Source organism: Mixophyes fleayi, chromosome 10 (assembly GCF_038048845.1).
Source record: "Mixophyes fleayi isolate aMixFle1 chromosome 10, aMixFle1.hap1, whole genome shotgun sequence".
Taxonomy (NCBI): Eukaryota; Metazoa; Chordata; class Amphibia; order Anura; family Limnodynastidae; genus Mixophyes; species Mixophyes fleayi.
The window spans coordinates 17,951,417-17,977,832 of NC_134411.1; the positions used below are offsets into that span (position 1 = coordinate 17,951,417).

General features: G+C 36.9%; 1 protein-coding gene across 2 annotated transcripts in view; it reads left to right on the forward strand.

Annotated features, from left to right (window-relative positions):
• Window positions 1-24,284: 24,284 nt before the first annotated feature.
• LUZP2 (leucine zipper protein 2) overlaps window positions 24,285-26,416 on the forward strand; it is a 462,788-nt gene continuing 460,656 nt past the window's right edge. For both annotated transcript variants that reach the window (XM_075188001.1, XM_075188002.1), the window contains exon 1: window positions 24,285-24,601. In XM_075188001.1, the coding sequence (XP_075044102.1) occupies window positions 24,537-24,601 (65 nt within the window). In that variant the 5' untranslated portion in view covers window positions 24,285-24,536. The remainder of the gene's footprint in view (window positions 24,602-26,416) is intronic.

Consider the following 26,416-nt stretch of genomic DNA (forward strand, 5'->3'; position numbering starts at 1 on the left):
GAGCATTAGACAGGGTGAAATAGAGAATTTTACACAGAAAACAATAGCTGTAATTATTTTTAATGCAGTTTATTTCTTTGGAGATCAGTCAGTTAGAATAGTTTGCTGATCGATTGTGTGTATGTGTATCGTATAGTAAACTATATATATTTATATATAATATAGTACTTTGTGTAGACATCAATCTGTACTATTATTTTTATTTAGTGGGACATCATTCTGAACTAGTATTTCTTTCTACTTCTATTTAGTGGATTAAAGCAGCGTGCTGATGCTGTATGACTCTTATCAGCACACCCCAAAAACTATTTGATTTATTTCATTTAAAATCCCAAGTGTTTCTAGTGAACGAAGCACTCTTGTGAGGGTCAGTTTAAGAAACAGGCAAAAAACAGGGATTGCCTATGAGCAGCAGCCACCAGAAAAAAACAAATATATTTATTTATTTTAAAATATTTTCTCTTTTCTAGTCAAAGTAATTTTAAATTTGGTAAGGAGCAGCCTCAGTGAAATCTTTATAAAGCGGGCAAAAAAAAGGTTGTTGTGTTTGACTGCGAGAAGCAGTGTTGCAGGACCCCCACACCAAAATAAAATCCCCAAAAGAAAATAATATATTTATTTCTTCTAAAATCTAAAGTTTTTTTCTCTTTTGCACTTCAGTAAGTTTGTCAGGGGCAGTAAGTGACATCTTAAGCATACAAAATACAGGGTGTTGTGCTAGAGTGTGAGCAGCAGGGCGTTCTTTTCTTTGACTAATAGATATATATATATATATATATATATATACAAGTTAACCCGTGCATGATACTCATGCATTCTAGTCAAATCAAGCTACTTAAGGTGTTAAAAAGGTTCTTGTCATGCATTTGGGCCTAGCCCAGGCCTCCTCAGGGGAAGAGCGTTACTTCCCGACGCAAGCGCCCTTTTTTAACGTGGTTTTGTCCACATGTCACCACCTCATCTTTATAAACACTTTTAACAATTAACAAATTAAATTAACAAATTAAAAACATCTTAGTATACCAAATTTCAGCCCTTTCTGAGTTTTTTTCCCCCCACACACTAAGAATTTAGTAGGTCAGTGTATAACTCCGCCCAGCAGGTGGCGCTGCAGCTTGGTTTTTTTTTTCCACACACACACAGACTAACACACGCCACTAGGCTTATATATATTAGATACATATATATATATATATATGTGTATATATGTGTATGTATGTGTATGTGTATGTGTATATATAGGTATGTGAGTATATATACATATATATATATATATATATGTGCGTGTATATGTATATATAGAAAAAAAATTATATATATATATATATATATATATATACATATATAATATAAACATAATTTCCAGGACAATATCAGTGCAAAACTTTCAAATGTTTTGAATCGATATCTTCCTTGTATAGCCTTCCCTCATTTTCTCAGGTGCCCTTTTAGATCAGGCAGTGTTTAGGGAGCATGTTCGCTGCAGTGCCCTAACCTTACAAAGCACTGGGGTAGAGGAGACTTGCAGCGGAGGTGGTCCCCGAGACCCAGGTATATAGATATGGAATGTATACAAATAATATTTATATGTTCTATTAGTGAAGTGTAAGAAATATGGAAAGCAGACAGCTCCAATAGGCAAATAGTTGCCTTTCCCACACAAATAAGTATGTATAATATTTACATTGATGTAGCTTTGGTTGCCAACGCAAGTGAAAGTCCAAATTCTGACAAATTAAGAGGACAGAATTTGGCCTCTGAATTGCATCGCTCTCTTCGCCACCATTTTTGTTTAAATAAAAAAACGGTGAGCTTTTGCCAAATTTACATTGGTGTCTGTGTGGCTATTTATTTCGTCAATTACAGTAATACTCAGTCTGAATATGTGAAGGAGGTTTGGGGGCAATGAAAGGTAGATATCAACACTATGCAGTTTAATAATTTTTCAAATTGAATGGGAGAAAGCAAATGCAATGATGGCAAAATTATAAAATTCTTCATTAAGAGAGCTCGCTGCAGACTTTGGCCACAATGGGTCAAAATTGGGACAGTTGTGAAGGGATCATTAGAAAGCTAGAATATTAAGCAAAAACAGCTCAAAATTACATTATTTTACTTATTGTTTGCAATTTTTGATTAAATTCAGATCCAAAACCAAAACCTTTCGCAATTTTTTGTCAAAACCAGTTAGAAAACCGAAACGCAAACATGTTTTAGAACCGAAACCACATCCAAACCACAACATAGATGTTGGAGTACATTGCTAAAATATAATATATATTATAGTTTCAGTGTACTGCAGGGGCCTCAGAGTTTGATTTTTCATTGCCCTGTGCACAACCACTATTTATGATCCAGTAGTTTCTAGGGAATTAATAGGCTGTATTTTCCAAAATATTGGTTTAGCTCACAAGATTGTTGCCTCCACTCTGTGGAAGTGACAGGTGCGCTTTTATTTAAGAAACCTGAGCACATTTTGGTATATTAATTTAAACTGAGAACATTGTGGTAGCAATAAAACTCCATCAACTGTCACTGTTATAATCTCACAGTAAACTTACAAAATTAAGAATCTTAGAAAACTGTTATAAATTAATGTTGGAATAATGTACAGTATGCAATTCCTGTCTAGAAATCATGTTACAATGGTCCAAAGCATGGTCAATATAATTATGTATAACACACAAACACACTTTATATCTGTTATGAACTGCCACGCTACTGGCAACGGGTTGCTCTGTAGTTCCATCCCGGGTCTTTGATAGGCAGCCGGAATGCTGTGGCACTATGTAAGCTATCACATGATCGCAATTACCCTATTGCCTGCAGGGGGCTTGCTCCTAGGAGCGTTCTGATTGGACCTGATTGAATTTAAATCGCAGAGAGGGTTTAGACTCTCTGCAAGTTTTAACAGTATAAGTTTATTTTCCTAGTTAGTTGGTCTGTGTGTCCCATTGCCTATAACCAATAGAAGAGGTCATGTTAAAAATGCAACCTATCAATTCATTATGATAGCTCAGTGAAATCACTGGTTTGGACACTTAGGTGTATATTTACTAAACGGCGGGATTGAAAAAGTGGAGGTGTTGCCTATAGCAACCAATCAGATTCTAGTTTTCATTTATTTAGTGCATTCTACAGAAAGACAGCTAGAATCTGATTGGTTGCTATAGGCAACATCTCCACTTTTTCAAACCCGCAGTTTAGTAAATCTAGCCCTTAGTGTTGAACTAGCTATTACCAGTGGATCCACCTGTTTCTGTCACTTACTGCATGGCTGGTCCAAATACATTCTGTGATTATGCAGACAAAGACGCACTCTACACTAAAATACTGCTAGTCTCTTGCAATAACATTTTCAGGTCTGGGGACCTTGTAATACACCACACGTTTATCTAGTAATGCATGTTCATCTAATTCTCTAAATAGAGATGTGTTGCATGTAGTAAATAATTGCAAGCATTTATTATTCATATTGCTCATTAAATTATTGTAATTGCACAGTGTCATGTTTAATTCAGTTACTCGGTGCTCCAAAGGAGTCAAGATGTAGTCAATATTTAGTCAATAGAACCTGAGTGCTCTGGTAAATTATTAAATCCAGGGGATCTGAATGAAAATGTTGTTCTTGCCAGCAAATAGTATTTATTATCAGCTACAGTACTTGCAGAACACAGTTGTCTTGATAGAGTGAACCACTCACAGTGAAATTGTCTGTCAAGTATTCGTCTCTTCTGATTTGATCTGATTTGAATGATGAATACCTAGAATAAATGAATGTCTTTTATGTGATACTTATCTATTAGCAGTACATATATATGTTCTGGAACATGGTAAAGCTTCTGATAGAACTTTTTTAGAGAACCTTTCTTGAAACTTGTTCCTTGCAGTATGTGAGATAAACTTAACGATGATCCCAATTCTGTGCCTAAGTGCAAAGACGCATTTTCTTAAGTATTAGCTCCAAGGATGGGGGCTACACATTTCAAGGAGAATCACCAGCTTAGCCAATGGCTGCAGAGCTTTTTTTCACAGTCTTCACTGGTGGCAGTGATTGGGTACCTGCTGCCCCTTTCAACGGGAAGCCTTTTTACACCACCAATGCACCTTGTATTTGGAAAAGAAATATGACACATAAACTAAAGACAGTTCCAATGGCCGCTTAAGCTCACACCTTATTCAATACTTAAATGAGACTCCAACTAGCAATATATTAGCAGGATAAAGTGAAAGTTGAAGGTGACAGGTGGAACGATTTTGCTGACTTGAGCACTCCTGTGATGCACAGCAGTTCCACAAATGGTTGTGCAAAACAACAGGACAAATGCACTTCTGAAATTTGGAATGAGGTGTGCATCTGTGTATATGTTTGGTGAAAATATAGATGTGTTTACAAGAGACAAATATATGCTGCACATTTGTATTGTTTCTGGTTAGTGAATGACCCTATTTGACTGCAGTGAATGTTTCTTGATGGAAGATATGTCATAGTATCAGAAAACCTTCTAATTACATAGAGAGCGCAGATACCAGATATTATAAGTTTTAAAAAATTGTAATACTTTATCAGTAGTAATAACACACAATAAAAGATATAGATCTAAAATATATAAATATATGCTGCAGTGGCTTGCATTCAAATATATAACACCTAGGGCTAGATCTACTAAACTGCGGGTTTGAAAAAGTGGAGATGTTGCCTATAGCAACCAATCAGATTCTAGGTATCATTTATTTAGTGCACTCTACAAAATGACAGCTAGAATCTGATTGGTTGCTATAGGCAACATCTCCACTTTTTCAAACCCGCAGTGTAGTAAATAAGCCCTCTAAAGTGTAAATGAGTAGTAATTAAGCAAAAGCTCCTTTGGCAGCTATAAAACTCTACAGGAAAAATATATCAATGTAAACTCATGAAGATATACATTGTAATATTAGCAGCACTCAATGTATCAATAAATCTCATAGTTCACGACTTCACTAACCCTCCTTTAAAATACTCCATAAAATTGTTGTAATAATACATGTATGTTTCACTTATCTACATGTTATGTATTTCAATCTACCACAGCGGTAAATGCCGCTGGATCTTTTAGATAACCATTAGCAATCGTAGGTGGCAAAGAAACGACAGATCCTGAGTTGATACCCTTATAAAAACTAGGTACTAACCTTTCTTTCAAGTTTCAGGATCTTCTGAAAATGGTAACTCTTCCCCTGTTAACAATAGGGCAGAGTAATTCCTCTAGTTCCAGTTAAGCAGAATTCTTAGTAATGATTCTTTTAATTTCATTTGCATAGCTGTTGTATTGGGTAGACTTATCGAGCTTATTGGTAGACTATTTTTCATAAATTTGAAGAAGTTGAGCTCTATCAACCTGTTCTACTTCACTTAAAGCTCTATTAAAATGGATACGGCATAACCTTGTTCACAAAAAGATTTGGCTAGTACTGTAGAATGCAGCTTATAATCTTCCACTGTGGAGCAGTTCCTCTTCATGCGAAGGAACTGTGCCTTTGGGATACTGTTCTTCCAGCCTCATAAGTAGCTGCTCTTATAATGTAAGAAACTTTGTGCATCATTATCTTTGGAATAAGACTGCACTGAGTCGGATAAGCATCATAAGCTGGTGACTATATCTGTTGGTGTCTATAAGTGTTGTGGATTGTTCCCCAATTCCAGAGGGTTCTGCCCAGACACAGCCTAATCTACTGCTCAGCGGATTTACCGACTTGGCAATATCAAGGAGTTCCGTATTTATTATTACAACGGTCTAATGGAGTACTTTAATGAAGGATTACTGAAGTTATGAAGTTGCTTAATTACTATTTAGACTGTAGCAAGCCGCTACAGCATATTGTTATGTATTTTAGATCTATATCTTTTTGGTGTTATTACTATTGATAAAGTATTAAACATTTTTTAAATTTTATAATATCTGGAATCAGTGCTCTGCTTGTTTCCTGTTTTATGTTATCTGTTGGGTACAGATCCCATGGTGTGGTGAGCTTGGTCCAGATTTTATAAAATTGGACTCTAGCGCCCATTTCTCTCTTTACATATTTTAATTACATATAGGCTCAAGCTGGCTCAAGCAACTATTCATTAGTTATATTTAGCAAGATAGCTTGTGGAATTGAGACATATTACTATAGCTAGCTACAGCAGAATCTTTTGACATGCAGAGCTGTCAATCATCATTCTATTACTACTTTGGAGCACAAACTGGGAAGTTCTGCTTCCCAGTGGTTTTACAGTAATTAAAACATAATTATACTAGCCTTTCAGAATGACACAGGATTACATGCTTAGCAATTACTATTCGTGAACGAAAGTCTCATTTTTTAAATTAAATTGCCTGTTCTGCGCTGTTACTCTTTTGCACACTTACTGGCTCCTTTACCTATTGTCTAAAATGATTTACCTTATTTATTAACCTTTACTTATACAGTGTCAACATATTACACATCACTTTACAGAAAATGATTAATGATTCACATATGTCCCTGCCCCAGTGGAGCTTACAGCCTAAATCCTTCGCCACATATACACTCTAGGGTCAATTTAATCCACAGACAATTAATCTATCAAATTGTGCTTTGGAGGAAACTAAAGCAACTGAATAATATATATATATATATATATATATATATATATATATATATATATATATAATTATGTGTGTGCATATGTGTGTATATAACTATGTGCATGTATGTGTGTGTGTGTCTATATGTGTGTATATAATACGAGTGTGTATGTGTGTGTATGTGTATATAATATGTATATATACATGTGTGTGTGTTTATGTGTTATTTTATATATGTGTGTATATATTTATATAGAAGCGTGTGTGTGTGTGTATATATATATATATATATATATATATATATCTATATATATATATATATATAGAGATATATATATATACAAACAACAGATACCAAGAACAGGGCGAGTAACCCACTTCTGTATACAAAAGAGCAAGCAAAAATTAGCACTGTTCTAGTATACACAGAAAGTCCAATTTGCAGGCGACAGCCAATCCTAAAAAACAGAGGGTGAGTCCGGAATATCTACAAAGCAAAATATCTGGATCGATATTTTATATTTGGATCTCGTGGTACGAATGGAATAGGATTGATGTGGAGATTTATTGAGAACTGTGCGCTATATGCCCCACAAAACTGAACATCTACTAGATGAGTACCTAAAGATACCTTTATATGTATTTTACATGTGGTTTTATGTAAGTTTGATACTTATCTCCTATTATTAAATTTGTGATATATAGTATTACACGATTCCAATTTTTATTTGTATGTGGATCTGAGGTCCCAGCTGTCTATTATGAATCCCCTTCTATGAGGAGTGTTTACATTGAAGACACACAATACTGTTGAAGACATCATCATCTGCGTGAATATTTCCAGTGAACTATATATCTGGTATGCAGAACTATTATTCTTAGCAGTGTATGTACTTGGGATTGGAGACAGTGTTGCACACGAGTGTTTATCCTTATCACTATACTGGCTCTACTTGTATCTTTGTCATTCACACATTATGGTTCAAGTGTGAGTTTACTCTACCACACTATCTATTTTTCTTATTTTTGCATTATATTGTGGTAATACACTATGTGGCGCCCCTGTCCTTTTTTTGCTTTGTAGATATATATATATATATATATATATTTATTACAAATTAACCCGTGCATGATACTCATGCATTCTAGTCAAATCAAGCAACTTAAGGTGTTAAAAAAAAAGGTTCTTGTCATGCATTTGGGGCTAGGCCAGGCCTCCTCAGGGGAAGAGCGTTAATTCCCGACGCAAGCGCCCTTTTTTAACGTTTTGTCCACATGTCACCACCTCATCATTTTTCTCCATCACCTCATCCTTCATCTTTATCGCCACATCTATCCAGATGTCTATCCAGACACAGGGATCTCTCTCAGCGGTCCTGAGTATCACACTCCTCCCGCTCTGTCACCCCCGGCAACCACCAACCACTCCCCACTGTCACCCCCGGCAACCACCAACCACTCCCCACTGTCACTTCTCCTTCAAGAAATATATATATATTTTTAAATCTTTATAAACACTTTTAACAATTAAAAAATTAAATTAACAAATTAAAAACATCTAGTATACCAAATTTCAGCCCTTTCTGAGTTTGTTTTTCCACACACACACTAAGAATTTAGTAGGTCAGTGTATAACTCCGCCCAGCAGGTGGTGCTGCAGCTTGATTATTTTTTTTTCACACACACAGACTAACACACGCCACAAGGCTTATATATATTAGATAGGGAGGTACAGTATTTAGTTGGCAGTTTGCAGAGAAAGAATGAAAACATTTGTGCATCAGTGCACCTAGACAATTTGTCACGACAATCATGTTTTTCTTTTTTGCTGTTTTCTTTTTCATGAATAACATTGCCTTAGATGATGGACTTATTCCTACAGAGCAATGTGATGCCTATGAGGCAGCATCCAGTTTTGCAGTTGAGCATACAGCAATGGTTTTATTTGAAGACACTAAATCGCTGGCATTTGATGTTGATGCTTCTGAGATATATAGTTATTTGTTGCAATAGATAAACCAGTATGATGAATTCCAATTGCAGGGTGTAACACTTTCAGTATCAATAGTATCATAAGGATAAAAATATCCCACATTGTTTTTTGTATTGGAAAATAACCTACACTTTGTAACAAATGGTGTCATATTTTAAATCTACTGTTAGTTTGAGCGCACGCTACTAGTTCTTGAACGAGTTGCTGTGGACCTTGATATTAACAAACAAAAAATCAGGAGTCAGTATATCTTGAAGCTTTTAACTGTGACCCCAATACTTGTTGGCTATCTAAGTAACAAGCTGCAGTCAAATACTTTAAAGATGATTTCTTGAAGTTTAAGAAGAGTAAATATAACTGTGTTAAACAAGACTATATGGTATAGTTGGACACACAACTGTTTTTTTCCTTCTCTCATAAGTCACACATTTCCATATTACACGCTCACTAAACATGCATATGCACATGTCCCTATGTAGACTTTTGCTTACTGTTGAGTTGCATCTCATTACGGCTGGAGAAGTGGAAATGCAGTTGGCAGGAGAAGACAACTGTCTACTGAGTACAGTAAGGACTTGTTCACATAATTACCACACAGATGTGGATGCATCTGCAAATACGCCTTTTAGTTGGCTTATCTCTTGCGGGTGTTGAAAGGCCGGTGCACCGGTATTCATTGATGATGATGATGACTATTAGCAGCACTAGCTAGCCATTTCTGATTATGTATTGACTGGACGAGTTTATAATACTTAAAACATTAGGGTTGCAGTTAAATTACATGAAGCACATTACTTAATTTATATTTCCATTTGAATTACTACAGGAAATAAAATTACCATTTCATTTTTAAAGGGTAAAGCAACAAATATTTGTATTTATTTTGTATTTCTTGTTTTTATTTAATTACATTTTCTAGTAAAAATGTGGCTTTCATAATTATTAATAACATTGTCAAGACAATATTTTTTCCCCTGCACAAATGCCATTGTTTTTGAGCTGTCACATCTTGAATATAATTTTGCTTGAAGTATGCACATAAACAAAATTTTTCAGGTAAGTCTTTCCCCTACATATGTTCTGACCATATATGTGTAACTCCTCCCCTTTTCGAGGGAGTGCTTGGGACCTCGAACACCAAGAGTAGACTTGGGATACCCCTTGTCCACCGCTATAACTATGACCACAAATATCAAAATCACTTTGGCGGGACACAAGAATGATGATTAAGCCACCTTGGCACACTTATTAGTTTAGGATTGGGCAGCAACTACTTTTCTGTATATTGTAACAAAAATATATTTTTGACATGAAATACAGATAAGTACTACCCAGAAGAGAAACCACGTGTCAAAATTTTGGTGGAGGTACTGTTTTAAATAAGGGAGGTGAGAGTAAATCCTACACCCACACCATTTACATACACCAACACCCAGAGGAGCTTGGAAAAGGTGTGTTACTTTTGCATCTACCACTAAATGAACCCCAAACTGTAATTAACCACAATGGTCTGAAAGAAGAAGATACAATTGACAATATTTGGGCAAAATAGAAGATGATTTAATTAACAATTTATTGACATATGGAGCAAATCTCAGAGTGATTCAGAAACTACAGATACTGCTATTAACTTAAAGCCCATTTTTTGAACAAGTGTGTGAGATTCACCAGAGGAAGACAAAAAGGTATAATAAACACCCAAGGCATGGGGGAAGTTAGCGCTGTAAGAAAATCAAACTACTAAACAATATGCAAGAAGTAGTGGGTTTTGCCCCTATCCCCTTAATGAAGTTAAATTATATATTAGTTTTGAGGGGAATCTATTGAGTTCTTTGTCATTTCAAAACTAGCACTATGGCAATATCCCCATATTGCCATAGTGAGCAAGTGCATACCTATGTAAACTGTTATCAGCGTGAAACTGATCTGTCATCTCTGCTCTATCCTTGTTCTCAATATTATGCTGTGTTACACCCTTTACTGTTCATTAGGTATGATGAACAGCAATAGTATCTATCTGTGGTCACTTTTTAATTTCTTATAGTAGCAGTGGGACTTTAGTGAAAGCAACCCCATAAACTATCAATAGTAAAACATAAATACATGAATAACTGTATTGTGAGGGTGACTTAATAGAACTGCCCCAGTCTTTACCAGGGATCCTAACACACCTCAATTGCTGTGTTGTGGGACCAGGCATTATAAAACATCATCACATATTCCCTTCTGGGTTTGGGTTAATAAAATAGCTCCCCATGTCTTTGGGAGTGGTCTTCCAAATTGACATTGAGAGATGGGTGGTCTTAGGCAAGAGTTTCTCAATCTGTATCCCCTATGATTGTCAATATTCACCAAGTGACCTTCATGGTATAAAAACATTTGTAAGGTAACCCTGTTATAGTTTAGTTCTAATGTATTTTTAACAATTGAATCATTACTTATATTAAACTGGTATTTTGAATTGAATGTATTAGGCAAAAGTATCCATTGAATCATTCTGATTTACCCCTGGGGGTACACGTACTACAAATTGACAAATTTCGGCAATCATTGGTTCTCCATTAATTAGCTGGGACTTTAGCTTAACAGAAAATGGATAGCCATAGGTTACCTAAGCCTAACCTAACCTAACCTAACCTAACAAATAATAACTAGACCTAACAATAAACAAGTTAACAAAAAAGTTTTAAAAAATAATTATTTTAAAAATATCTTTGTTACATTCAAAAATACTTATTGGGCCCGATCAATGCTGCTGAGCACTGTCACTGTAGTCCTTCCGCGGCGCTCAGTGATCTCCTTACGGAGGAGATCTAGTCAGTCTTACTCTCACGAGATCTCCTCAATAAGGAGCATACAGCGTGTCGCGGAAGGACTACAGTGACAGGAGGAGAACAGAAAAAGGTAAGTGCTTGGGGAAGTGTGGCGAGCAGCTCACAGGGGCACTGGGGGGGGGGGCACAGGGGGCATGGAGGGTGCATCATAGGGGGAGGCTCACAGTGGAATGGTGGCCCCCTTAGCCCAGGGGCCTTCATTCCCTTAATCCGCCCCTGTATCTATGTTGCTCCAGTTGCTCTATGCACTGATTTTTTTATTGTAATCAATTTATTTTTTACTCTTTTATTGTGCACCACACTAATCAGCTTCAACAGAAGAACATCATAGCACAGGTTAGCAACACACTGCTCAATATTGCTCACAGCAAGTCATGAACAGTATGAGGCACAACAGGCTTTAATCTCACCACTGATTGGCCACGCTCATCACTAGGCCATGCTCTATCTGAAAACTATCCCTGCTATAAGCTGTAATCAGTGATGAGGTGCAATAGCAATTTCTACCACTCATTAGTAAAAGAACACCTTATTGAAACCAATTATAGTGGCCGTGCTAGGTTTAAAGATATTGGGCATTTGTACAGATAGTTAGAATATCAAGATCTCATTCTGACAAAATCAGTATAGATAGCACTAGGCAAACCAGTTTGATAGTCTCAGATTCCACACAAATATAGACAGTTCTCAGAGTATGAACTGATTTCATTTTAACAATAATACTGAAAATGGTTGTGGATAAATTATCTTAAAAAACAAGAAAAAAGGAGATTATGTTTTAATATTCCATTTTTTTGTTTTGTTTATTATATAGCTGATATAGGTCATTTTAGAGATTGCAGTCTTTTCTTATACACTGTCTGGTATCAAGAATTAAAAAGACACCAATATAGGTTGTAAAGAGGCTCTAAGACAACAGTCTTTATTAGTAACTGCGATTGGCTTTAAGGATTTATTTCTTGAAGGTTCAATGAATCTAAAGCAATATATTATGGGAATAGCAGTTGCTACAGTGAAGCTTTTGTTTCTATTACCAATGCGCTTGCTGCAAAAAAAAAAAACAGATTTCCCTTGGTGCTTTCCACAATGCTCAGACTGTAGGTATAAGGGATGGATTGATTGGAAAACCTATTAAGCAGATCTTAAATTTTGAAAGCAATATTAACAGTAAAGTCAATGTTACCTATGTGAGTAGTTTCATTGAAGCTCTCGTACATTGCTTAATACTGGAAAACAAGTTTGTCAAAACAATGTCACGAAGGGCCAGCAAGATATGGATGTTATTGTCCTGTGTTGATACAACCTCTCATAGTGCCACAAACACATTTTATCACATGGTATGAGTCACAGAATGGGACTGTACATTATCCAAAATATTCTGATACACATATATACAAAGTTAGTTAATGTCATTGTTATAATATTCAAAATGTTATTTTGGTTATTTTTAGTGTTTCCATTTCCGACTGATTGACCTGGGCACTATTGGAATGTATGAATGTGAGCAATTTATTGACCATTAAGCAATTTATACAATTGGTTAACTTAGAATCAGATCTCCTCTTGGAGAAGAAGTTAAAATTGATCTGGACCGATCTGTCTGGGAATCAGTAATTAATTAGAACACAATGTATATTTAAGGTGAATTTTGGTGCAATCCTGTATCTATTTGAACATAATTTTGTTATTGGTACAATTGTCACTTTCCTTCTGACTGGTGCATAGTAAATAACCACATTAAAGGAAACAGTACATTTCTATCACATAAACCTTGTCCGTTCCCGGCCCTCTTCCCTACCCATTGGCCTATTTCCAGGGGAGTGCTGGCAAATTTTAGCCTGGGGGGCAAGACTCATATCAGCAGCCTATTAGGGACATTTTAAAGGGAAAAAAATGCAGGTAACCCAATGACCCAGCTCAAGGTAGCAAACTAAGGGACCGGCCCGGGGGGCAGTTGCTCCCCTGCTCCATAACCCAGCCTGCTCCTGCCTATTTCCCATTGCTACCTCTTCAATTTGATTCATATAGGCGGGGAAATCAGACAGCCCCCTTGGTCTGTGGCAGCATCCAAATCCCCTTCCCCCTCCCAGAGAGCGCTAATCCAACATGAATCAATTTATTATACTATTGGAATGTAATTAACACCAACATACATATTCCCAGTTTTTCTATTGTAAAGCTTTCAATAGGATTAAAATATACAGATGGAGAAGATCTCTGTGCACATGCTGTGGGCTGGTATTTGCCAATTCACCTGCACACTGGAACCAGTCTCTAACCGACAGCACTATCTTCCATAACATCTGTTAGGAACTGATTCAAATAGTTGCCAATTTTTTTATTCGTTTGCGTAGTATTCTGTTATAGGGGTGTGGTAGGATATATCTCCACTGACTATGCCGCCAACGTTTTCAACGACCAAAAAATAGCGATGAGTGTCACAGCGACGAAGTGAAAATATGGACTTACCATATTATCATTAACCTGTACGCTAAGAAATGATGTCACTGGTAATGGCCCTACTGAAAAGGCTGCTTTTAAAGCGGCAATGTGGGGACCCAATGCCTGGAATACATTCTATAAGCGTTGGTTTCACCCATTGCCGCTTTAAAAGCTGCGTTTTCAGTAGGGCCATTACCAGTAAAGTCATTTCTTAGTGTACAGGTTTGAAAAAGTTGTATTTTGCCTGTGGAGAGAAATAAAGCTGTCGGAAACAGTGGCTGTCAGTAACATGGCAAGTCCATATTTTCACCTTGTTGCTGTGACACTCAGTGCTATTTTGTGGTCGTTGAAACCGTTGTTGGCATAGTCAGTGGAGATAATATGACTACCACCGTGTTATAGAATGCTGCATTATATGCAAGCTAAAAACACATCTGCATCTATGGCGATCCCTCACAATGATATCCCTGGATTTTCCAAAGGCAGTGAAAAAGACCCTCTTGAGCTAAAGAGACAGAGGAAAATTCTCCAATAATTTTACAATCTGCTAACATGCTATGACATGAGCTTAAAGGCAACTCATGAACAAGTAAAAATCCACGTTTTTCATAGAAATAATGATCCTAGGCACCTTTTAATAGGATTTTTAGTTGAATCTATTAAACTGCATTGTCTGAGGTTAGCACCAGATAAATTATATACTTATATTATAAAAATGAACAATGATATAAAGACTACCTACCTGTCACAGGAGAGGCCTTAGGGTGACAACGTTATCACTGATGTAGTTAGACAATATCTGTCAAGTTTTTAAATGATATACTTAATGTGGTGTTGGCTGTGTGAGAAAGAGGTACAGCTTCTGATGTAGAGAAACTCAGGCCAGGCTATAGAATTTTCTCACTCTTAGGCTACGTACCCACTGGCATTTAAAATACATTTTTCACTGCATGTTAAAATATAATTGAATACACATATCAAATGCATGTCCAAGAGACAAGCTTTTTTTTATTTGTGTGTTAACATGGATTTTAGAGATGATTGTATAGTTTTCAGCTGCACTGAAATGGAACACTGTAGAATTCAAAACTCTGCCAAGCAACACAGGTTAAATGCAATAACAACACGAATATGTATGCTATCACTTGGTAGAATGACTTTTAATTTTAGTTTCAATGCTGTGCATTTAACCTGTGTTAAAAGCGCATGTCAAACATATAATTCTAACACCAGTGTGTGCATAACCTCAGGTTCAGGTTGGGGAATAAATGACATTTAGAACTGTCACTAACCCATACTTGCCTACTTTCGGCAAGTGTAGTCCGGGAGAGGGGCGTGACTAGAGGGCGGGAGGGAGCGGGGCACGGCCAAACGTGTCATTTTGGCTTCGCCCCCGCAACGGAAATGCCTTTTTGACGCGGTAGGTGCGGCCAAAATCACGGTATTCACAGTGAATCACGTCATTTAGACTAGGCAGCTGAGGAATGCGGGAGACTTGTCTGCTCTCCTGGGAGTCCGTGAGACCGACCTGAATTTCGGGAGCCTCCCGGCCATTACGGGGGAGTTGGCAAGTATGCACTAACTAAGTCTCTATCAATCCCAGGACTCACTGCAGGAAAACCACTGTGCCCATTGCCACTAAGCAGAGAAGAGTCTTTTTAAAAACTCAAAGAGAAGGAACCTTAGCATTTCCTAGCAATATTATATGTGCATCCAACTCTGGTCTCTACAGCTGCAATATATTGAACTGCCCTATGGGGAAACTCCACACCACAGAAGTAAGTTACCATAAAAAGCTTTATCGATCAGAGCTCTCAGAACAGCAAGAAGTTACTAGGACAAACCTACCAAATCATATATCAAAACAATTGCCTGTCTACCTATCTCCTACTTCAGCTCAGAATATCAAGGTTTTATCCAATTGAAAAAAATAATTCCCAAAACATAACCTATACTATTATGTTTTCCAGAGTCCTGTGTATATATAGATCTATGTTTGCTGACCTGATTCATTTTTACAGTGTGACCTTGCTGCCTTTCACAATAATTTTTCAAGTGCAGTAACCTGGGTTGAATTAGTTAACTCACTGTAAAAAAAAACAAACATGTGATATAATTAACTCAGCTCAAGTGATTGCATTTGGAAAAGAAATGTGAAAAGCAGAAATGTAATAAATTCTCGCTAGGAAAAGGAGTTAAGTTGGCAGATATGTTGATAATTCAATAACGGGATTGCACATGAATTTTATTGGTTAAAATTTTAAAAATGCAGTTATGGAAAACTTAAGGAATGTACAATACACTTAAGGAACTATAGGTCACGTGTGATCCCCTTGAAGAATTTTGGTTGGCTGTTTGGTTGGTACAAGGGGAAAGGTTTCCTACCTAATATATTATGTGCATTTACAATGCAGTATACCCAGTAAGACCTAAATTTGTCAAATAATAAAAAATATACACTAAGGGGGAATACAAGTAGCCGCGATGTGCCACGGAGTGGCTCCAGAACGCTCATGAAGGCACTCCGCTGTAATGTAACATCACAAATTTTTTCTCGCCATAGTACCAGGAAATGAGCGTAGTCGGGGATGGGGTACGCGTTCTCGGTGCGGAATATTCCGACACCGAGAAGTACTCCAACTAAAAGACTAAGGGCTAGATTTACTAAGCTGCGGGTTTGAAAAAGTGGGGATGTTGCCTATAGCAACCAATCAGATTCTAGCTGTCATTTTGTAGAAAGCACTAAATAAATGAAAGCTAGAATCTGATTGGTTGCTATATGCAACATCCCCACTTTTTCAAACCCGCAGCTTAATAAATCTAGCCCTAAATCTGTAAAAAAAACGATGTAAAGAAAAGCAGTGTTACCTGTATTTCGAAGTTGCAGATGTCCGATTGGCGCAGGATGCAGACCGCAAGTGAGTCCGACTACCGAGGTATCCGTCAGGAGCTTTTAACGTCAATGCGACTTCTAATCCTTTTAATTCAAAGAGGCAATGTCAAAACCCGCAGGTTAAGTGTTGAAACACTTAACCAAACATTGCCGCTTTAAATTAAAAGGATTAGAAGTCGCACTGACGTTAAAAGCTCCTGAAGGACACCTCAGTAGTCGGACTCACTTGCGGTCAGCATCCTGCGCCAATCGGACATCTGCAACTTCGGAATACAGGTAAGTCTGCTTTTCTTTATATCGCTTGTTTACAGATTTGTCCTTTATTTGGAGGATTTCTCGGTGTCGTTATGGTGGTAATCGTAAAAACGATTACCACCGGTAGTCGGACATCACTGTGATATCCAGCAGCTCATTGTGAGGAATATATATATATTTTTAAACAAAATATATATTTTGATTTTAAACACACACTCGTGTATGCTAACATTGAAGAAACCTATTTTTCTTTCTTCCTTCAATGTCTCCGCATCCTGCATAAGATTTTGTGTGAATGCACATGGTGTTATTTGTAAAGTGAATATCACAGTAATATTTCTGATTATTCATGAATATATTCTAGTAAATGCAATGTAACAGTGGGAACAGATTACCTGCGCTTTACAGGAGCCTGGAATCATGTGCACAATCACCCCCCCTACTGGACATTTTGCATATGAAATATTTCTGCAGAAATTCTAATTTACACAGAAGTGAAAATGAATATTTTCATGCCAGTGACGTTTGCTCAATGTAACATAAATAAGTTAGGACAGCTGTTACAAAATAACACCAAGGAGTAAAATATAAAAAGAAACTGAGGGGCAGGGAAAATATTGACTGCAAATAAAGTTAAACAATGCCAAATCTTAGGTCTAAAGCATTTATTAGACTGCTGAATAGTGAAAGATATTCACCAGACATGTTTTGATCACATGTATTAAAGACTGATAAAATATAGTGTGTTTTGTGCAGTAGAGTATTGATCACTTTAGATGCAACTGATTCTTAATTCAACTTTGATTTTGAAATGTGTGAACTAGATATTTTAGACTTTGAGTGTTTCTCCAGTTCTAAATCAATGCACTCTGAATAATTCAGAATCCAAAAGGCTGCTTCCTGCATGTAATGTTAACAAAAGCAGTTGTCTATTGAGCTAGTACAGGACAGTATCACTTTAGGTGGGATGCCTATCAGATTCAACTCTGCTATGCATTATACAAAGAAACCTTTTCTTTTCTGTTTCTACTAATCTACATCATCACATGTCAGGCCTGATTCATTAAGGAAAGTAAAGCAAAAAAAAAAAGAATAACTTTGTACCTCGGCAAAACCATGTTACAATGCAAGAGGTGCAAATGAGTTTATTATTTTGCACATAAGGATAATATTGGCTGTTGTTTTCATGTAGGACACAAATACTTGATAGATTTACTTTTATACTGACATTAAAAGCTGATCTAGGACATGCTCTACCCCAATTATAAATCTATCCTCACATTTTATATTTACCCCTACTTCAATGCAACATGGTTTTGTCCAGATGCAAAGGTACTCTTTTTTTTGCTTTCCTTTCCTTAATGAATGAGGCCCGTCCAATTTATGTCAAAACTCTGTATACTACAGTGAGACTTAAGAATGCAAATATTATAGGTGCATGGTATGAATCAATGTGGTACCGATAGACAACCTGATACACATGGTGTGTTCCACTAACCATCAAAAGGTTCATCAAATATTACCCTCAATCTCAGTAATAAGCATACTTGCCAACTCTCCCGGAATGTCCGGGAGACTCCCGAAATTCGGGTTGGTCTCACGGACTCCCGGGTGAGCTGGCGATTCTCCCGCATCTGGCCACTTACATAAAATTTGGGCCGGAATAAACGGGCGGAGGGGGCAGGGCTTCACAATTTGCGTCATTTTGGCTACGCCCCAGTGATGTAATGCTTGTTTGGGGTCTTTTTACACTGTAAAAGACCCAAAACAGGTATTACATCACCAGGGGTTGGCCAAAATGACGGGAATCACGCAGCCACGCTTTCTTCGCCCGTACACACCTCCTGCCCTCCAGGATCTCCCGGACGCAAGGTTGGTAAGTATGGTATTAAGCTAAAACAATACATTTAATCAAAGAAAGTGACACCTATGTGTCATAACATATCAGCAGGCATTTTAAAAGTGTTGCAAGCTATACAATAATAAATCTGACAATACAGCAGGGAGGAGCTGGCGGCAGCATGTGAAGGATCAGAGGAGCGGGTGAGGTCCTGTTGCCCTTCGTTGCTTTATGGGTTTAAGTTGTCTACAGATTCATAAACTGTTGCTGTTTTATAACTTTTGCAAATGGCCCAGAACGACCCACTAGTGCTAGGACATTCAATTGCTAAAAATAGCTTTATATAGCTTGATATATGTTTTTACTCTTAAGAGTTATTTACTTACATTGATTAAAGGTGCAAAAGTGTACTAATTCTTAGCAGCCAATCAACAATCAGCGTTTATCTCTCTAGTGCAGAGATTGGAAGCAAATGGCCCTAGGTGGCCCTCAAAGCCTTCATCTGCGGCTCCTAGCTCCTTCCTATTTTATTGTCACACTTGCAAATCTTTTTTAAAATGTCTGCTGATATATTATTAATAGGTGTCTCTTTGATTAAGTTTATTATTTGTCCTTATTGCTGAGATTAAGGATAATGTGCAGCCTTTTTTGAAGGTGAGAGGGAGGCCCATGGGGCCCCTGAAGTGTATCAGACTACCTATCACTGGTCCACTGCAAGTTTCTGTTGTTTATTTCGTATTGAAACCTTTAAGGTATGTTAGCATGTAATCCTCATTGTTTTTATCCCTTTCACAGTTAGACTTTTGTCTTTAGCAAACAGTGAACTGCAAAAATACAGATCTTGGTGTAAAATTTTCATATATGAGTAGTGGACAAAATGTACAATAGAGAAGTGAAAGTTGTATACAATGGATTACACACAGGTCCATAAAGGAAATAGTGACATGTTTTGAGTTATTGCACCTGTTACACTCCTTTTGCCTATAAATTGAATTCATAAACTGAGATGGAACATCTGCTACATAGTTGACAACTGTCCCTAATTCCCAAAGTCAGTCCCAGGATTTGAAGATTCATCCGTACCAATGTCTGTCCCTACAATTGTCCCTATTCTTTAAAACGGACAAGCTGCACAATACAAGCCCTCTTTATCTGCAGGTTAGATACAGATTTCACCATCTATTTTTATGCTCTGGGCTTTATAAGTTAACATGTATCAAATTCAATAAACATATTATGATTGGGACTATAGTGCTGTGTGCTCAGCACATCTGTATTCATATTAAATATTAGATATTGGAGTCATAAAAAAAGCACAAGGCAGCAGGTCAAGGGTTTATAAAACAGTTGTATTAAATTGTGTTTTGGTGTGTTTAGCTTTAATTTAATTATGTATGTGTCCTTTTAATGAGATAAAGTAAAGGTGTTACCCTGCAGTAGTGGTAATTCTATATGTGATTGGATGCTGCATGAGGTAGGGGCTCGGGTGGGTCCAGGTAAAGGGGTTGAGCTCTGTCTGTATTGAGAATATCTAGTTGTAAAGTTTCGCTTGTGTGATACATTCTAGAACTTAGACTAAATAACTGAGCTCAATGCAAACAAGATGAACAGATTCTACCCTACTTAAGCTGCTTCAAACATGTTTGAGCTTATCCTAGCTTAAACGGCTTTATTGTCTTTTTAACATGTCTCCATGTGAGAGACAAGTTCAAACTACAATCTCGAAACACAATAATGTTCATTGTAATTATTAAAAAATACAAATACTATAAAATGAAGCCATTTAGGCTTGGGTAGGTTACGTCTTTCCGACACTGTAAATGTCGACACTTAACCTCCTGACGTGAAAATGTCGGTAGACAAAATGCTGGCGCTTGCATTGTGTGAAAAATGGACAATGTAAGATTGGCGGCATTCACAACGTCGCCAATCAGATTGCTGACATTAAAAGACGAATTCCGCCTCGTCCGACGGCTTTACCCTGGACCCGGGTAGCATTCGTCTTTTAATGTCGGCAATCTGATTGGCGACATTGTGAATGTTGCCAATCACACTGACGACATTGTCCACTTGTCACACAATGCAATTGTCGATATTTAACCTGCCATCATTTTCGTGTCGGCAGGTTAAGTGCCGACAATTGCAATGTTGGATAAATGTACACTTGTAAGTTAGGCTTGAGCAGGCACTGTTTTATAGTTCTTTTTACTGTGAGTGCGTACACAAAACTAAAAACTTTGAGTTTCAATTAGCTATAAAGCAGATAGAAAATGCCCACCATAGTGGATGAACCAAAACTAATTTTTGAGACTGGTTGGCTTAAATGTTTGAGTTTGTGGTGCTCTTCCAGCTTGATTCAATTTGCAACTGGCTTAAATAGTTTGAGCATCTTTAGAGACCTAACATGACCACCATAGTGAAATATATTATTTTTGATAACTAATGATGTCAGAGGCTGTCAAAATAAATACTGTTCACAACAGTTTGTTATTCACACAACTTAGGTATTAGAATGTCTCTACCATATGCTACAGGAAAAATAAGAACACAATTTGAACACTGTGGTACATATGCCCTACTAGCTGGCAGACTAAAACTAATTAATATATATAGTACAATGCCACAACTGACGGCGCCTAATATCGTAACACACAAATTTTCAAGGTTTCAAGGTTATCGTGTGGATCCGGACGGAATGTATAATCATTAAAAAGAGGCCATACATTTGGAACAAACGGCTTTTAAGAGCTGCCATTATTTTGGACTATTTTTGTCTATATGTCGCTTTTGGTTATAACCTTGAAAATTTGTGTGTTACGATATTAGGCGCCGTCAGTTGTGGCATTGTACTATATATATTGAGCTCATTTTTACTCCTTTGTGGATAGGAGTAACCACATACGGGCTGCCATATATCTATATCTGCGCTGTTGTTTCTATCCATTTTAATCATATAAAACTAATTAATGCTACTTGCATATCTCAATCCATGGAACATTTCGTTCCACTTCAGTTTACTTTTACAACTGTACCTCATCATAGCCAATGGAACAGTCACAATGTCATTTAAACAGTTAGGATCTGATGCCGAGTTGGATGTATGCCCGTTTGCGTATCGTAGATTGCAAAAATGGACACTGTGTATACCCATAGAGGGAGTGAAGTCATATGAGTGCATAGAGTTGTGTGTAGTGGACACTGCACCTCCTTACGACTAGAGAAGGGGTATGGGGCAGGAAAGGGGCTGTCTAACGTAGGCCACCTACAGTAAGGCCGGTTGAGGCAAACCAGCAAGAAGATGCCTATATGCCTGTCAGGAGTTGATTATTTTGCACCTCCTAAAAAGTCAGGTGCAAATACACACTGATGATATTGGCGGTAGCCAGCACTAACTAGCATTGTCTGATAGCGGCTAATTGCGCATTCGCCTCTGAAGCTGATAGGTGCTTTCTTCATTGATCGTATATACAATATAAGATTTTGTGGGCATAATTGAAAAAACATTTTTCATCCACTTTCATTTGTATGCAAGAAGGAAAATTATATATGTTGTATTATATCAAGCCTAAAAGCAAATGTCCATTTCACTATCAAAATAAAAGTAAATAAACTTTTCTTGTGCTTATGACCTGGTTGTGTGTATGCGTATGTGGGTATATGTATGCCTGACGTAAGCCTGGTGTATATGCTACAAGTCCAAAGCTAGATGTATCTTAATATGTCTCCAACTCAGCATATAGACGTAAATACACTATTTTTGTGAGTGGCTTTTTTTAAGCATAAATTACACCTAACATATGTCTAACTTAACATCAGTGGGTAAATGTATTACCCTACGGATTTTGCACAGGCTAATACATTAAGTCGGATATTCGGCGACTTTGCAGGGGAAATTTAAAACAACAAAGTCTTTAAAGACATTGCCATTTTAAATATCGGTGACTTGCAAAATCTGCAGGTTAATACATTAACCCCAGGGCCTTTACTGTTTATTATTAGTATTCCTTTATTAGTTCCTTTATACGTTCCATGTGGTCAGCATGACATATTATCTATCTTACTTTCTAAATGTTAATTTTGTGTTATCCACTTGCTAGTGTTACTGCAATTCTTGCATTTTCATCAGATTTCTGGGATATCTTATTCACATGATGAAAGTGGATATTAACAAACAATTTAATTGCAATTGTTTCATTGTCAGCATGTAAGAGAACGCTGCAAGCTTCATATCCTAAATGTATTGCCATACAAATAAAGATCATTAGCATAGATGGATTTCAACACATATTCTGCAAGTGAATATTTAACTCTACAAGGGTTGGATTGGACAGCTGCAGTCAAACTGCCTTCTTCCCAGTATACCGAGAGCTCATTTACCTTCACACTTCTAGTCTAAAAAAGTTAGGCAAATATTTTACTACTGCATATAAATGTGTCATCTTTAAAATCATAACAGCTGTTAAGACATTAATAGTTTATATAAATCTTCAAATAACAATACGTTATACAAAGTCTTCTCTACCTGGTTGCATAACTAAACATTTGTTCTACGATATTTCACAATTGGCCCCACTGTCTTATTGCACATATATAACATATTTTGCTGTGATAATCTGTGGCTTGACTTTCCTATCCAGATATATGTGCTCTTTAATCAATGAGACCACCTTAAATCTAAATGATTAGACATATTACATATTAGAATTATAGCGCTAAAACACTTTTCCAGGTCGTAAAGCATGGCTAATATTTAACCGTCTTTTTTCGTTGTTGTTTTTTTAACATTGGACCTTTACGACTTTATGATTAACCTTTACCAACATGGCTGCATTGTGCAATAAAGCATATTAATGATGTATTTACTATTGACGTAATTAAAGGTAAACCTTCAAGTTAGTGCTGAATTTGTATAAATGAATGACACCTCACGAATGGAAGTTTATCAATTATATTTGGCCAGTTTTACCCTTAGCCTTGATGTTTATGATCACAGAGCATAGATTTCACCACGGTCCATATATCCACTTTATCTTTAGCAAGCTGTATGCTATCCAGCACACTTTGCACTTTCATAGAATGCCAGCACCCTGCAATTGATAGGTTTGCAATGCAATACATTATTTATAAACCACATCCCATGCTTATGTATATGTATTCTGTAGAATGTGTATTATGCATGTACTATGATATTAGGACAGATTAATAATCTTCTATGTAAATTGGGTGCTCAGACCATCTGACTTAAGTCCAACCTAACCAACTCTAACTCTTTCTGAATACTCTACCTTTGTGTGGCATTAGCATGGATACTCACTAGTGTACAAATAAGATCTCTTTTAAGCAAATAGTTAAGAGCCCCCTAGCACACTCCCCTTTCTCCCTAACTGCCACTTAAACTGCTAGTAATAACAACCCCCCCGAGGACATCAATAGAGTCACAGTGTTGAATAATCACAGACTATCAGGCAAGGAGCCTTGCAGCAGCAGGTCCATTGCCTGTGACATCACTCTTGGATCTCGCATCTAGCTTAGAGTTGCTTTCATTAGCCAGTCTGTTGGTCTGCCTGCGTTTTCCCCAGCTCTGCTCTCTTTTGTACTGGAGCATCCTGCCTTGAGGAAGGGCTTTCTTTACTATACCAAGACACGGTGGGAGGAAAGATTTCCAAGCAGAGACCAGGGGAGCTGCAGCATGAAATCTATCCCTGCTTGCTACTTGCTGTCTGTTCTGTTGCCTGCGATGGTTTTCAGCACCAGGTGAGCGGAGAAAGCATGTTTTGTATTAGGATGCATATGTGGGAATACTCTGTCCGCTCTCCTATTCAGCACTGGAGGTTGTGTTTTACAACATAGACAGCTCTGTATATTTTCATTTGAGTGTTTAAATATATCTGCATTGATTGCAAGGAATGGTAGACCAGGCTATATATATATATATATATATATATATATATATATATATATATATATATATTTGATTCTGCAGGTCTGCACTGTAGGAGGTTAGCTGCTGCCTTAAAATGCACAAAAGTTAGTATAGAAAGAAAAATGTGTATATCAGACTCAACACATTTTTGATGATTGTGAATAATTATTTGTTTATTCTCAGTCTAACAGAACAGCTCAAATTAACCATTGGGAGCTTAAATGATACATTTCTGTCTTGAGGTGGATTTGCTCTAATTAAAACCACTGGCAACATGATTTTTTAATTAAACTTTTTGAGTAATGTTAATTGGTGATTGGAAACAGTTGAAGCAAAGTTGCATTGCTAGTTGGAGTTTTGCACTCTTAACTTTGGCTGCTTGTGTCATTTGTAAGTATAACGTGTGTTTTGGATGGTTGCAACACCTTCCTATCGTAAGGGTTATGACTACAAGGGTTAATATTTATAGGTTTGTTTGATAAACGTATATATATATATGGATTTTTACATGGAACAACATGAATGTGAGGTTTAGCCTATGGTTAGGTGTGCAGAGCTGCTAAGTTTTAGCATCAGTTTTGACTGTATTAATAGTGCACTCTGCTGTTTGAATCTTAATCTTTTTAAAACTAGAAATCTGCATTCAGGGTTCAAATAAATGTTTCACATAACTCCGGCACTGATGGGGTTAACCTATGTCACACTTGTCTGCTAAAAAAAAAAAAAAAATCAATATACGACTTATGCATATGACTGTGTCTCTTAATTATATCTTTAATCGTGGTGACATTGGTATTCTAAGCTTTTCCTGGAATATTGCTGTGTTATACAAAGTCTCCGTTATCTGTTTGAATGATGAAAAGTTGTTTCAGTGGACAGTACAATATCAGTCATTGTTCTGTACGGCTGCACTTTGCAGTACGTGGTGTGCCCTCGCTGTGCCCTTCTTATCCAATCACATCCAGAAGGACAGCTTGTGTGATTTCATTTTATTAACCCCTTTAAGTATAAAAGCTCTGTAACCCTTCACGCATTGACTCATTAATCCAATTGCATGTCAACATGAACTACTCTGGCACTTTAAGTCTAACTAGTCAATGGATTGACAGGTTCCGCTTTGTAATAGGATGGTCTGGCTCTATGGTTTCTTAGGCTGATACACAGACATTGCAGTGACAGTAGAGGAACTATGACATGAGCTCTCTCTGTAATGTGTACAGTATATTGGAAAACATACTGCAGATATCCTTCTTCATTCTCCTTGCAGACATCTTTGTGAGTTTTATTATGACACATTACGGTATTATAGAAAATGCAGGGGGTGTACGTCTCATCCTGTCCTGTACATATACGATTATAGAGCTGTGTGGATACCCCTCCTAAATCATCCGATCAGACAGTCCATTTCAATTTAAAAAGCTTTTCTCTGTGGATTACCTATATAAACACATGCCATTTAAAACTGCAATCAATCTAAATCAATATCACAATGAATGACTGAATTTAACAATATTTAGAGCTGTCATATCAAATAGTATGTGCAGACAAAGTAATCTATTTCATTAGCAGAAAGCCCAAGAGGATTTCAGTTGCACTGTATACATTAAATTTTTCAAATTAAAAAAACTTCACAGTATATTAACCGA